The sequence below is a fragment of the Merops nubicus genome, unplaced genomic scaffold (assembly GCF_000691845.1).
Source record: "Merops nubicus isolate BGI_N331 unplaced genomic scaffold, ASM69184v1 scaffold19044, whole genome shotgun sequence".
Taxonomy (NCBI): domain Eukaryota; kingdom Metazoa; phylum Chordata; class Aves; order Coraciiformes; family Meropidae; genus Merops; species Merops nubicus.
In genome coordinates, this window is record NW_008606418.1 from 11,154 (window position 1) to 27,284 (window position 16,131).

Sequence of the window (16,131 nt, forward strand, 5' to 3'; positions counted from 1 at the left end):
CTCTACCAGCACACACAGAATACAGTTCTAGTTCTCACTGTAATAAACAACTCAGGAAAAATAAATGACATGCTTCTTATGACAAAATGCAAGATCCAGACCTGTTGCATGGTCCCATGATATGTTTAGCAGCCTCTGAACAGTACTTTTACGTTATTAATCATATCTGAAGCAGAATCATAATTTGCTGTTATCCCCCCAAATCACTTACTAGTTAACTAGTTTACTTTGGTAGATAAGCCATCTAATAGTCAAGATACACTCGTGTTCAGTTCAAGAAGTAATGGAACTTAGGCAAGTTTGTAAATTCATACACAGAACTTAGCTTGTAAGTGTAACCGTGATATGCAGAATTACTGCTTTGCCCACACTGGAAAAAGACATCACACCTGTCATAAAACTAGACAAAGCTATGAAACATGGCTGTCAGTTCATGATTAACATAAAATAGTAAATTATTTTTAAACATTGCGTTAAATATATTCACGTGATCACCACAGCTATACGAAATGGCCACTACTGCAATCACACACTATATGTACATCACATATATGCCACAACAGTTTGTAAGTGTTGAGTTTTCACAGACTAGCCAATTTTAAATGACATAAATAATTTTGTACCAATTTTTAGGCATTTTAAAAGGAATTAAATGTCCTAAATATATCCATTCCTCTGCAAAATTAAGAAAAAAAAAAAACCCTAAAAAGTCAGTGCAAATTGAACTGGTTCACCAAGATAAATTCTTATTAAGCTGATGATAAACAAAGTTTTAAGAGATTAACAGAAGAAACTCATAGAATTGCCAACTGCCTTTAGCAGAGGTTAAAGAAAATTAGGAATCTGAAGTCCTGGATCCTATAGCAGAGCCTTCTGTGAGTAGCTATGCTGTGGTTGTTGAGGTGGTGGAGGCTGTGATTGTTGGGGAGGTGCTTGTTGACTGCCTGCTGCCTGTGGCAGAGGTGTGGATGCTAAGTTATAGTTTGCCACCTGGGACACATTAGTTCCAGCACTCTGGTAAGCAGCAATATCAACAGTAGCAGGTGGTGGACTATACACTGGAGCCTGGTTAGAGTAAGTATTTCCAGCAACAGAGCCAACCATTGCACTAAAAAAAAAAAAAAGCTGAATTAACAATTTACCAATAGAATGTCAAAACCACATTGCTTCTTTGGCTGTTCTATATATACACAAAAAAATCTCCTAACTCCGGACACTTTGCAGAGTTTAAAACTGTAACCAATGAACATTCCAATTAAAACTCAAACACTCCTTGGATTTAAACACACCTAACATACCTCCCATGCATTTAAATTAGACTCAGTCTATATACATTGTTTTATTTTAATGTGCAGCATGGAATCCCACCTATCTTCCATTCTGCTCATGGAAAAAAAAAAAAAAGAAAACCACAACCAAGTGTTTTAAATAGCACAACAAGGCAGAAACTTGCTTTATGACTATATGTCTTAGCACCCCAAATAGATAAGTCTGGGGGACAGAGACTAAAAAAATACTTTGATGATGAATCTCTCTCTCAACTTTATAAAATAAAATTACTTCATACAGACAGTAAAACATGCAAAACTAACCCTAATCTTTTCCCAAAGTCAGCTCAAAACTTCTTCACAGTACAGGTAGCTTGGCCCAAGCTTAGCTTCCTTGGGCATCTACCCAAAATAGAAACTCACTTGTACCTCCTTTATATGGGGAAACTGTGTAAGCTTTTGCAGGTATTCATAACCCATTCACTTCTTTTTGAAAATGAACAGAATTCTCCCCATGTTTCCACAGTGAGATATTTGAGAAGAACAACAATACAATATACATTCTCAGAAATTATGCAAAGTCAGCCAGAGCAGAACATTAGCTTCATCAGTAAAGGTATACCAAAACTTACCTTTAAAAAAAAGGAAAAATAATCAGTCATGTCTATATAATTTTCTCTAATTTTTCTTTTATGTAATACAGATATATATAAAAATTACATATTCCTTATGTATAAATTAAAACCCAGATAATATCATAAAAAAAGCAGAAAAGTTTGAAGTTTGTCAAGGATTTTCACCAAATACACACCACCAATAAAAAGAAAACTGGAAAAAATAGCACTTTAGTCTTTAAGTTGTGTTTAAAACTAGACTTCTCTAAGAAAAAAAAATCTTCTTTAAATATTATCTGTTTTAAAGATAATATTTAAATTTATTTAAACTTGAATAGTAAAATATTTGCAATTACTTCGTGTAGGATGTCTGTGCAGGCTGACCAGGCAGTACTGAGCTGGCAGATGGAGTAACTGTGCCTTGGCTGAGAGAAGAGAGCTGCTCAGGAGGAAGAGTATAACCTTGAATATGGCCCATCTGTGCACTCCCTGCCACCAAATAGGCATTGCTTTGAGGTTGCCCTGGATACACCTAGGAAGTTAAATAAAGGAATATTAAAAATGAAATTGGGTATTTAACATCTGATTGTAAAACTTAAAGACAGCCTCTCAAACCTTTAATTACACATTTCAATAGAAAGCAACAGTGCTGCAGTACGAAAAAATCACCAGATTTTCAGAGGACACTAGATTTCTAACATCAGGTTCCACTACCAAAAAGGTCAAATAGCTTGTGGGAAAAGTTGTATTCTAAGTTTTATTTTAATGACTATCACTCATGCCAATCAAGAGTTTCTACTTTTGAATGAAAAATATCAAAAGATTTAAATTAACCCTAATGATTCTATGAAAACATGTAACAAATAGCAGTCCAAAGCATTTATTTTCTGATACAGAATATTTTCTGATGCCCAGATAACTTTTGTTATGTAGGATCGTTAATATGGAAAACAAACAATGTATTATTTTTTTGTCATTAGTTAACCCATTGTTTCACGTAACTGTTGCGACTGCCACTGTAAAATTTTTTTCAGTGAGGCAGAGGGGAAAAAGAGGTCTTCAAATTACAGTTGAAAATAAGGTCATGTTTTACAACTAACTAAAGGAAAAGGTTACTAGTATATGCATCAACTATATTCTAAAACAAGATTAAACTTGTAAACCATATGCTTTTGTTCAATCATTTGAACTTTGAAATAGTTCAAATACAATTATTCAGCTTAAAACAAATTACTAGAAAATATTCTCGGGTCTCATGCAGAATTGGAAGTTTATGATCCACAGCTCTTTTATCTTAAAATCCATTAATCTCACATGATATATTCAGAGAAGGCTTATTGATATCACAGGATCACAGAACGGTGGGGGTTGGAAGGGACCTCTGAGGATCATCTAATCCAATCCTCCTGTTAAAGCAGGTTGACCAAGAGCAGGCTCCCATCCAGGCGGCCTCCGAGTATCTCCAGAGAAGGAGACCCCACAGCCTCTCTGGGCAGCCTCTGCCAGGGTGCCGCCACTTTCGCAGCAAAGGTTCTCCTTACATCAAGATAGAACTTTCTATGTTCCAGTTTGTGCCAGATGCCCTGTGATTGGGCACCACTGAAAAGAGACTGGCCCCATCCTCCTGACACCCATCCTTTATATATTCATAAGCATTGATAAGATCCCCTCTCAGCTTCTTTTCTCCAGGCTAAACAGACCCAGGTTGCTCAGCCTTTCCTTGTAAGAGAGATGCTCCAGTCCTCTTATCATCTTTGTAGCCCTCTGCTGGACTCTCCCCAACGGTTTCTTGTCTCCCTTGAACTGGGGAGCCTGGGCCTGGACACAACATTCCAGATGTGACCTCGCTAGGGCAGAGGAGAAGGGGAGTAGAACCTTCATCAACCTTCTGGCCACACTCTTCTTAACGTACCCCAGGACAGCTTTGGCCTTCTTGGCTACAAGGGCATGCTGCTGGCTCATGGTTAACTTGTCATTCACCAGGACTCCCAGGTCCTTCTCCACAGATAGCTTTCCAGAAGGTTAACCCCTAACCTGTACTGGTGCACGGGGTTGCTCCTCCCCAGGTGCAGGACCCCACACTTGCCCTTGTTGAGCTTCATCAGGTTCCCCTCTGCCCAACTCAGCAGCCTGTCCAGGTCTCACTGAATGGCACCACAGCCTTCTGGTGTGTCAGCCACTCCTCCCAGTTTTGTATCATCAGAAAATAATTGCAAAAGAATTTTAGAAGGTAACAAAGCCACAAGACCTCCTAACTTTTCAGAACTATCACCTTCACCATAAAATCCAGTTTTTCCCCTTTAAGCATCTTCAGAAACGTGCTGATTTATAAAACATTAAAGTTGTGTGATACCATCATGGCATGATTGCTTATCATGTGAAGGCAATGTTCCTCATAATGACACTACAAAAACATACATCCTTTTCTTTAAAAGACACTGAAAGGAAGTACACATTTGTAAGAAGCTAAAAGAATAAAATGTACGTAAATATTTATGTAATACTGGATGGGTATTAATAAGTTGGTTGGGATTTTTTTTGTACTCACTCAAAAAGAAAGTAGATTATTGAAAAAACAGCTTGAAATGTTGTGTATTCCTATAAACAGGAAATTAATATACCAAGTCTCCATTAGGCTATAGAATTAGACATTTATATGTTTAAAAGACCTTTTAAAAATACCACAGTATATTAATAAGCCATAAGACCTACTCAGAGATAACAGTAAATTACATGGAAATGCTACCATGAAAGAATTATAAATTTAACTTCAGTTATTTAAATGGTAAATGGTCTCTACTGATATTTTAAAGAAAGAAGCTAGAAGAAGAGACTGATTTTGAAGTGGGGAAGCCATAACCTTAAACAGGAAGGCCACTACTTTGGTTCGTTACTTTCTTTGACCCACTATGGAAAGCCCTGGAAGCTTTAGTTTTTAGTTTTATGTGCAGCTCAAAGCACAGCATGAGCTTTTTCCTTGATCAAAAAGAACTGAACAGAAAAGAACTATCCAAGCTTGCAGGTAAAAACAAACAATTTTTATTTTTTTTTTAAACACAATGTTGCTCTTTCATTTGAGATTATCTCTGAGGGAATAAGATGACTTTAACATAGAATTAAGACAATAAAGATAATAAAAAGAGGTTTCCAGCTTGAGGTGAGAAGAGTAGGAACAGAAAGGCAGAAATAGGAAACAAATTATTACTTGCAATCAGCATGTGCCACCACACTTCATCTATCAGTATTTATCTTTAAATATTTCTTTATTTTAGTACTGTAGAGAAGTACGCCGTAGAAAAATATATGAGCGATTTTTGTTAAAAATTTAGCTTGTGTGAAAAACTGCTTTTGTTAATAATTTATAAGAAATCAACCGCAGGTCAGGATGTACTTGATAGCATCAGTGGCTATTAAAGGTTACATACATACCTGAGAGCCAGAAACACCAGATGACTGCATATAATACTGTTGGTTTTGCAGTTTTGCATACATGGAATACATGGGGTCTTCATTCATCAATTTGTTATACAATGAAAGAGCCTCCATTGCTTTAACATTGAGCTCTGAAAGTTCCGAATGTTTCCTAGAAAATACATTTTACAGTTTATTCTACAATTTAAATAACTTCAGTACGGAACAGACAATACAGGGAGCTTTCATGAGGTGTGATAAGCAACGTATTCTTACTGCCTGTGATGTCTGACAAGTGCCAGAATGTCCAACAGTACAGTACTATAAAATATTATGTGGCTAGCGACAAAACCCTTTGGACCTGCTCCCAGAGGAGGAGCTACTAATAAATTCTTTGCCAGTATCCACAGAAATAGATATAATTAAGCTACAGCATTGGTATTTCTAAGAGTGAATCTTATTTTGAGACAAAACATGACTTCTTTTACCTGTCGATATCTTCCAACTTTTCATCTATGAGAGGTCCCATCTGGTGGCACATTGCTAGAACAGAAATACATTAAAATATATCAGAATAACAAAGATTTCCACACTGCAAAGTCAGGAAGAGCTCAAAAAAAATTATCAGACAGAAATCTGTAGAAATTAGTCCAAAATTTTTCTTTAAATCATTGTTACCAAATAAGTTACAGTAACAGAGGTAATGTCATAAACAATTCAAGAATGAGCTCCAGCTGAAGTTTTCAGTAGTGGTAGTTTTAAAAACACATTTTAGAAAGAAAGTAAAAATACAGCGAAACAAAATGTATTTAACACCCAGAGAACGTAAAGTGAAACTATTTTGCATTTAAAACAGATAAATGTGAAAGGTGGTCTCAGAAGAAGGGGTTTGCCACAGCAACCCAGATCCTGTGCTCAACTAACTTTACTACCAAAAGGCTCCTTATGAGAACAACAAAGGGGAAAACAGGTTGCAACAATTCAAATGATCCACATGTCAAAGACACTAAGAGCATGTTGCTATCTCACTAGAATCCTAACTAGGGGAAGGCATCTTTTTTAAACCACTAACACATGCTAAAACCAACACAAAAACAGCAGAGGTAAACTGGAAAAGCATTAAAATAAATAAAAATGCACCCCTGGCCAATTTTCAGCACAAGGACATGCAGTTTAGGTAACTGCCAAGCAAACCACAGTTAACTAAGAGGGGCACAGTTTGTCCAGTGTAAAATAAATGGACAAGAAGGCTGAAAGGGGATATTACAGTATAGATCCCACTCTACAATGCAAAATTTGCTCACTTATCCAAGCAATGAACTTTTTACTAATTAAGAGATGTGTTTAAGCTCAAGAGCCACTCAACATTGAAACTCAGAGATAAGAAGAAAATATTAATGCATGTAAGATGATTTAAATGCATTCTAAGCAGCTCTGCAACACTGCCTTCACTCCTAGTTTTCCCAAATTACAGATGCAGAAGGTCCTGGAAGCCTCAGGACCATGACAGGTGAAAGGGCACCACTAATGTGTTCCTTGAAGGCAACTCCAGGTGAAAGAGTTGTATGAAAGGCACCCACCTGCTTCTGTGTACATGGAATCAGTAACACCCTGGCAGAAATGCTGGGAAAACACATAAAACCTGGTGTAAGTTCTGCCTGTTTTTATGTAGAACACAAAGCATGGTACAAGGCATCACAAGGATTACCTGGATGTCTGTACACTAACATGACTACATTGCTGCCAACCACAAACCCTGGGTTCCTGAAAGTGCTGGGATGAGCTCTCCAATGTAAAGATATTTATGACTGGACACGTGGATGGCAGAAGAAAAGTAATTGTTTCTTTTCTCAAACACTGATCCCCACTGGTCCACCACTGGTAGGAACCCAAGATTCTATACACATTTATAACAAAATTCCCAGAACCTATACCCAAAATAGTAGGTACCCAAGGCCTACCTGAGTGTAGAGCAAGTATAGTCTTGAATATGGCATTGCAGAAGTATACACAGCCATATGTTTGGCAAGCACTGTTGTAGGTGTAGCTGGGGTGCAATCATCTGACTACAGAACAGCTTTCATAGTCTAGGAGCTGTTCCATTGTTTAATATAAAATTCAGCACTGTTCTAATGATCTCACAATGCATTCTGAAAGGAGATCCTAATGTAAGCCACATCTGGAGATTGGCTGACAAGCACACCTTTGATTTCTGTCCTGTACCAGATATATAGGCAAACTGCTTCTTAGACCTAACAGCCTCTATAGGTATATTTGGTACTTGAAAGAATAAAACATCCATGTTTCTTTTTACACCCCTTTAGCTTTACTAAAACTAGAATACATGCAGGTTTGTCACCAATGAACAGTTCCTAAAACAGGATTAATTTACAGGTATGATGAACTAGATGGGTGTGGAAAGATGGGAGATATCCAAAAAGCTTACAAGTTGATGCACTTTTTCCTGCTTAACTTCTAGACAGATCTGGAATCTGTCATTTTCTTAGCAAAGCCTGGTCCTATCTGAATTGTCAATTTAAGCCAACACTTTGTCTCATAATTGGTAAGCTTCTTTACTTCCTTCTCCAAAGTTCACTTCCAAAAATTTTGTTGCATCTGTCAATCCAGGTCGAACGGTCTATAATGCCTCTTTGAAAAGGTAGTCTAAATAATTTGAGTCTAAAGGACTACTCTAATTTCTGGTAGTCCATGAGGTATTTGTTTAGTATTGAAGTCCTATAGAAATATGCATGGAAGTGAAAAGCATGTGGGATACCCACAGGTCTGTTCTAAGCCTCAGCAGTATTTCTGCTTCCTCTCATGGAATCTTCCTTACATTGCTTTTGCAAGTCATGCTGTGCTACTCTACAAAGGAAGGAGGGGAAAAAAATCTTAATGAAGTGAGTATTCCCGGGTCTTGAAAAATAAAAGAATATAGAATATATAGACGAACAGACATGTTTTAAGCTAAAATTATGCAATTTGGTCTCTTAGATCTGAGAAACAAGAAATGAGAAGATCATTATGGCTCAAGCACTTTTCTCATGCATGCTTGTGGTGTGCAAATGAAGCTAAAGCAGTTTCAGCTTAGTTTCAATTTGTTTTGATATAGGTAATTACTAGAGAGGAAAACAATAACACAAAAGCCCATGAGATTTTCCTACCCTCAAGATGAAGCAGTTCTGGGAGGTCTGGCTGGTCATCAGATGGATCTGCACTTTGTAACATCTGCAAGAGTTGGTCCATTTTATCCTGGAACACAGATTGTGTAAGTAGGGCACATTCGGGGTGGGGGAAGAATTAACACTTTCAGGGTAGTAAATGAAAGCAGCTATTTATACCAGCCATTTGGATCTCCTGGGACTTGGAAATCTTCCAGACTAACTTTAAGAAAACACAAATCATACATGCTACTTTACAGGAATGAAGATGCTTGAATAAGGAAAAGCTAAGCAATAAAAATTACTAGTGGTAACAAGTGGAAGGTACAGAACACCCTTATATTCGTAAGAGTCCTTCAAAACAGTATTTTCTGAGCAGTTTCTGTTTTTCCATTCCAGTTATCACACATGCAACACCACCATCTAGTGGGATTGGTGGAAATGTTTTGACAGAATACATTGAGACAGTACTTGGAAAAAAAAAGGTGTACCTACAAATAAGTTTACTGTAAAACTTTGCTGCATTTCCTAGTGTATGAGGCTTTTCAGTACATGAGCAATGTCATTACTAATATATAGGAAAGGGGTTTTTTTTAAAGATCATGTTTGGAGGGGTTGTATGGTTGACTTCAGAATAATACAGGGATTAACCAGTTTAAGTGCAATCCATTTATAAAAATACCAAAGGGTAGAAAATTAACAGGCATAAACTCTTTGAAAACTGTGTCTTGAACTACATTGCTTAACCAAACATTATATAAACGATTAAAAATCACTTTTTAGTTGAGTGCTATCAAATAAATAGCCTTTAACAAGCTAGAGTTATATAAAACACATCAAAATGGAAACTAAAAACCAGGGGGTTTCCTCCTTAACCCCAGGAAAGGCAGGAAGAAGCCAAATTAACTACTTCCTTAAAAATTATACTATGGCTATTTTAAAAACAAAACGAGACACTAAAACGTAAACCAAGATGGAATGACAGAAGACGAAAGCTGAAAGGCATCTCAAGGAAGGCCTGAGACAAGCCATTTCACCAGATTACAAACTGGCATCTCTTGGGAGGAAGAGTATTTGAGGTAGGAACTAAACAGAACTTGAGGAAGGCAGTAATTGATTTTTTTATTTCAAAAAATGACAGAACTCTAGCTGGGTAAAAACAGGAAGGTAATAAGAAAGGGAAAAATTCTAAAGAGAACAATTCTAAGCCCCCTGGGAAGGAGAGAGAAAAACATCCTGGGCTGAGAGTTCCTGGGAACCTTGAGGAATCAATGCAGTAAGACTGTGCAAATCTCACTAAATATTACTTACAGAGCAACAAAAAGCTCAGTTTTCAGAGAAGGAAAGAGATCTTTCAGAACAGTTGAAGATAACAATGGTTATACTGGAAATAAATTTAAGACAGCATTCAGGATGGCTGTCTCTGAGGTATCCTGAAGTACTTAAAACAAAACCTGAAAGCAAATGTATCATTCTATAGTAAGCTTCTAGTTTGGAGGTGAACAGTCCTGGGGTAGAGCCCTAAATGGAGTGCATTTTCCAAATTCAGTTTCAGAAATTCCTAAGAACTTCAAGACACAAACAAATTAAAATATAGCAGTTTTGGGCTGGAGTTTTTTTTTTTTCATTAAATCAACTTGCCCTTCTCATTCTCTTTTGATTATGTTCTGATATTTCAAATTGTTTTTGAAGTACAGGATGTAAGTGTTAAACATCACCTATTTAAATGTACCACCACTGGAAAATCAGTACTTTTATCATACTTACTTCATCAATATAAACTGGTTCAGGCTCAGGTTCTATTGTCTCTACTTGAACTTCATCACTGAACTGTACTGTTTTCTTCTCAGCTTTCACTGAAAGGTAAACAGATTTTATTTTATAAAATTAAAATACAAAACAATGAGATAGATGTTAGGCAGCTAGCATGCTGCTTAAATTCTTGACATTTGAAACACCTACTGTGAAAATTTAAAAACATTATTTTGTTGACATTTGAAGGCCAAAACCATCTCCATAGACTTAAACAATTTTCTTAAACAAATCTGTAAACTGCATTAAAAAATGGCATCGGTTCAGAAAAGGTCAATAGAAATGTTTTAGAAGGTAAATGTCTTTATCAGAGTCTCCCTGCATATAACATACTTATTAATAAGTCATCGGGAAAACAGACTAAAGGAGAGTGATTAGAAGAAATAGTGCTAATAAGTCAGATTTAAGAAAGAACTAGTAAAACCATCTATGACAAACTGGAGCCTTCCTTTCTCAATAGCAAGGTACAGAATAAATTTTGCTATTCTTTCTTCATCAAATAGTACCTGCAAAAGCATCTCACTCCTCTATAGTGGAGGCCACAATAAAAAAGCTGCCAAGTACTACTCATCATACCACTTTTATCAGTTAGTGTTAACATAGAACCTATGACTCCTACAGTACTTAATTTTGCTGACCTGCTCACATCTTGGGCTCACTCATGTTGATATCAGGGGAGATACTGGATCACAGGAGATTAATCTTGCACATCCGTCAGATTTACAGAAATCACTTCTAGAATCTTAAATCTTGTCTAACATTACATATTTGTATTAAATGTTTAGAGTAGGTTAGAGTGATATAAATAGATACAAGAAGATAACCAGTATGCAGGAAAAACCCCTCGTTATGTTATGAGTACATACACACCTACAGTGTTAAGGTCTCTTGAATAGTTTGAACAGTGGTAATCTGTCTCCAACTCTGATGTGCCCAGGGGCCTTCACTTTTCCCTTGATTAGGTATGTACCATTGCAACTAGGCCAAAAGGCAATTTGGAAAAAAACCTGCTGTTGCCTGTGTTTATCTAGGTGTCAATGGAGTTGTTAAATGAGTCTCAAGGAACCTACCAACAAAGCCAGCAGCAGAGAGCACCATATTTTTCACCAGATGCCAACCTGGGTAACCTTTGCCTGACACAAAGATAGGACTGTTGTCTGTGAGAGCACAGCAACTGCTACTCCATTTTACTTTGAGTATCACATTAACTTACAACTGAACTCTAACATAAAGGAAAGGAAATAGTGAAAGTAAATAATTACAGAAATATCCCTTGGACTATGGTAAGGCTTAACATATATACATAAATGTAATGTTACTTACTCATTTCAGGCTCAGCAGAAAGATCAGCTGTTACAAAATTAGATGGAAACAATCCTATGCCCTGATGAGTTTCACCTTTCCACCAGTTTGGATCACTGAAGATAAAAAAAATCATTAGTAACCATATACATTTAAAAACCCATACTCACATGGAATTTTCCTAAAAATTGCACTGTACAAGGCATTTATATGACTTGTACGTAAGTATAGTTTGCATATACGCAGAAAACTTTATAGAAGAATCTTCATGCAATTACATTTCTATGTAAAAAAACTCTAGGAGATAACTAAAGTATTTAATATGTAAATATATTTTATTGCAACTGTATTCCAATGTATGCTTCTACATAGAAGATATGACTATTCCCCACCAGTTTTTACAGTCTAATACATTTCCAGTAGGCATATAAATTACCTGTCATCCAGGATAGTTATAAGCTCTCCAGCTTTAAAAGTTAATTCATTGTCCTCAGCAGCCTCAAAATCATAGATGGCACGAACCTTTCGTCCCTCATGTTTGTTATTTGTCAAAAGGCTTGAGGTGCTTGGATACAAACTGGTAAGTGTTGTTTGCTGCTGCCTTTGTTCTTTCAGTGACAGTTCAATAGCTACAAAAGAAGAGTTAACCACATGAAAATTCCTTATAAAAATGGGTTGAATGATGTGAAAATTTAACTCTGTGAAAACTTTTAGTATAACTCCATTTCTGCTGCATCACGATAAATTTCTGCCTTTCACTTAGAAATAACGGTGAAAGGCAAAAAGATGTTTTAAAACTAGAGAGCACAATTCTGCCCTTAAATTTCGTGAGGCTTTCAACATGGACAGGATGAATGAAAAGCGCTTAAGCACAAACGGGATACCTCTGTGAAGTCATCCTTTTTTTATCATTACATTATTGGTTATTACCTTGAACTGAAGTATTTACATTCTTACTAGCATATACATGATGTTGGACTTTTCCAGATCACTTGAAACTTTAAAAAGATACAGCTGTTTAGCTACACGCTGTTGATCTAGTGCATCAGGAGTCTTTAGCCCGGATTCACAGAATGAGAGTGTCACACAGACTGGCTGAGGGTGGAAGACACCTCTGAAGATCATCGTGTTGAAACCCTGCTCAAGCAGGGTCACCTAGAGCTGGCTGCCCAGGCCTATGTCTAGACAGCTTTTGAATATCTCCATGGATGGAGACTCCACAAACTGCCTGGGTAACCTGTGCCAGTGCTCAGTCACCCTCACAGTAAGAATGTGCCTCATTAATTCATAAGAAAAAGATTTTTGCCTAGACACACAAAATTTTGTCCAATACTTTTCATTCTATTTATTCCTTGAATAATTTTACATTTCTTGGTCAGTTCAAATTAAACTTGACTGAGCAGAAAAGTTTCACTCATATTAAACTCCTCCAAGTTCATAGGAAAAAAGTGATCGTGCTTAAGAAGGGACACAGGGGGACACACAAAAGAAGAAAACCAACATTAGAGGACCCATGCAGAACATGAATCTTTGAGACGCAGACCCCTTTAAAGAGGGCTTTGGTGGATCAACTGTTGAAGAAACTGACCTTTAAAAATACTTCAGTACAACTGTAAATCAAAACAAAACACCCCAGTTTTGTTTACTCGAACTGCAGTGAGACATTCAAATCACTTAAGCTTACAGCAATCAAAGCCTTAAACTACAGAAGCACTACTCAAAGGAACAGAAGTTTAAAGTAGCACACCCAAACTACTTTGCATACAATTTATACCATGACCCTTATTCTATCCTTTTATGAAATGTTTAAATTGCAAATTAATGCGCCTCACTTGGCCCACAAAGGGGCAAGATCCCAGTGCAGAACTTGTATGAAACGTTGCCATAGTGGAGCACATCCTTAATGTGAGATATTTGCAGACTTTTTTAATGTGTTTTTTCAATTTGGCAAGGGGGGGGGGGAAAAAAAAAAAAAATCAGGAATTTTTATTTGTTACCCAGAGAATAGTTTTAATTTTTAACCCTCCCATAAGTGTACAAAAAGAATGGATCAGAAATCATAAATACAGTCCATATACTAGTCACACAGAGGAAGGAAGCAAAACATTTATTCCTGCTTTATTTTATATTTACCATGATATACAACAGGTCAGCAAGTAAATGGACTCACCTTTAGCTAAATCCTCCTCTTCCTTTTTGTTAGCTACTGTTCCAGGATCTTTGGCAACTAGAGCTGGACTTGCTTTTGCCTGTTCAGCAGCCTAGCCAATATTGAAAGATGTAAAAATGAAGTAAAAAAAAAAGCAAAACTGACAATGCATTAAGTTCACCCTTTTAATTTGCATTCATTTGCAACATAAAAATTTAAATTAAACCAGAGCACTTCACCCCTCAAAGGAATGGTTCACTAAGACAATAGAGATTCCCTTTTGTTTGCCATACACATTATAAAAATTCAAGACTACAAACTGTAAAATACAGAGCCAAGGATTAAAAAAAAATCGTGATACTCATCAAGAACAGTCGTGTCAGTGTGGGCGGCACGGAGCAGCACGGAGTCCCCAGGCAGGTGCAAAGATGGAACTTTATTTACCAAAAACCCGCCCTTTTTTATGCTGTTAGTCGACCATTAGTTTACATACTTTTTAGGTACAACAAACTCATTTTAACCAACCACCAAACACCACAGCGCAAACACACAGCATGCCTTGCCTCCTCTATTCTAACTGAATCACTCTCCCAGAACCCTTCTCTGCTTAACCTAAATTACAGACCAGAGCCATGATTTTACCAGACCTTCCCTTACAAAGCTGTACCTATCAACTACAAACAGTCACAAAATTTAATATACCTGTGAACCAATAGCTGGGAAAGTAACTCCTTGTTCCTTAAGATTTTTTATCATAGCAGATATTAAACTAAGCTGTGGGTCATTCTTGAATTCATCAGTCCATTCCACCATAAGAGCTTTCAGCTTTTCACAAACTTTTGGATGACCCTTCAAGAACAGTAAAAACTAGTTAAATGACATAGGAATCCATCCTTAATTCCTTAATTTCAAACAATCTCATGTTACTGACAGTATAAACTACGTAGACACTATTTTGAAGTCATGTGAATTGCCAAGGGATACATTTATTAGAAAGGGACTATAGTATACAAGCATTGTGTTTGTACTAGTACAATATGTACTAGGCCTAAAATAAAGTAACACAATTATATAAAAGCCTTGTATTACCTCCATTTCACTACTTCTGTGTTTAGTGTTTCACTGCTGTTCATGTGAAAATGAATTAGTATATTTATAAATTATCATACCACATCCCACCTCCTCTAAACAGAATAGGTAAGGTATGAAATGCCATTCAGGAAGTTCTTCCTCAGAGCTCTCTTTCTCTCTTACTCTGCCGGTAGTCTTGTATCCTTCCCTCCACCACCAAATTTCCAGTCTTCCAGAAGTAGAATCTATTATGCTTTCAGATTATCCCAATTCTGCCTGATTTCTCTTTTGTGTGAATTATATAAATCAATGCAATACGTTACCTTGTTCAACACATTGCTTACTTCACTGGCAAAATCTCTTGAACAGACTTCTAAATGGAAGATTTTACCACAGTTTGATACACATGCTCCTAGAAGCTAAAGAAAGAAAGATTAAAACTCAAAGTTATGTTGAAAAAAAACTTTCCAGGAAACAAAAGCACTAGATTAAAAGAAACCTACTGTTAATGCTTGCATAGCAACATGGGGATCTTTATGGTTCACTCTCTTCATAATAGAACGGAGACAGTCCTTGGGCCTAAAAAACACAAGACAGATTAAAAAAAAAAGTAGCAGAATGACTATTTCCTACTGCATGACAACACTAACAGACAGCAAGCTCTCCCAAATTTCATCAGCAAATTATTTAGTAGCTTAAGTGCAACATTAAAAAATAAAACCCAAACACCATTAACACTTGTAGCCATTTCTATCTGTAGGATTGCTAGCCTTCTTATCCAAACCACTCAGTAAGTCGTTACCTTTTGTACTTACAGAGAATCAACTGTAAATGCTCCAGAAACACATAAAATCCCTTACAGTAAGAGAACTGTAATTCTCTGTAGTCCATGCACCTATTCCTCTGCATTTCACATACATGTGTAAGAACACTTGCTTGCACACTGATTACAAACACCCTTTTGCTACTTCTTTAATTACCACCACTACGTTCCTCAGAGTCTCATTTAATCTACAGAATAATATTTATAAAGAAGATAGGCAACAAACCAACAAGTGCTAAAAAATTGTTATATTCTACAACAAAGTTTGTAAACAATTAAATACAAACTTCAAGTCTTACCTATGTTGTGATAGGAATAATTTGAAAGAGATATTTAAGGAAGAATTTGAATGGGAGTTTCAGACAATTTAGCATATAAAAATCTGTTTGACTTTGTTACTTTGTTCTGTCTTTAAAGGTGGTGGAAGGCTGAGTAAGGTTAAGGTAGGAATTATCATGGGCATACAAAGCATTATCTGTTGAATAGCCCTGAAAAGATAACACTGAAAGATGTTAGGTAG

The 16,131-nt window shown here is 36.6% G+C and overlaps 1 protein-coding gene across 1 annotated transcript in view; it reads right to left on the reverse strand.

The window, feature by feature from the left end:
- Positions 1-628: 628 nt before the first annotated feature.
- Positions 629-16,131, reverse strand: part of STAM (signal transducing adaptor molecule (SH3 domain and ITAM motif) 1) — a 28,926-nt gene continuing 13,423 nt past the window's right edge. Inside the window, exons 3-14 of the mRNA XM_008939645.1 lie at positions 15,292-15,367; positions 15,112-15,207; positions 14,420-14,566; positions 13,739-13,829; positions 12,005-12,197; positions 11,590-11,684; positions 10,222-10,310; positions 8,458-8,545; positions 5,782-5,836; positions 5,312-5,465; positions 2,239-2,414; positions 629-1,108 (exon numbers count right to left, since the gene is read on the reverse strand). Coding sequence (XP_008937893.1) covers positions 859-1,108; positions 2,239-2,414; positions 5,312-5,465; positions 5,782-5,836; positions 8,458-8,545; positions 10,222-10,310; positions 11,590-11,684; positions 12,005-12,197; positions 13,739-13,829; positions 14,420-14,566; positions 15,112-15,207; positions 15,292-15,367 — 1,510 coding nt within the window. The 3' untranslated portion in view covers positions 629-858. The remainder of the gene's footprint in view (positions 1,109-2,238; positions 2,415-5,311; positions 5,466-5,781; positions 5,837-8,457; positions 8,546-10,221; positions 10,311-11,589; positions 11,685-12,004; positions 12,198-13,738; positions 13,830-14,419; positions 14,567-15,111; positions 15,208-15,291; positions 15,368-16,131) is intronic.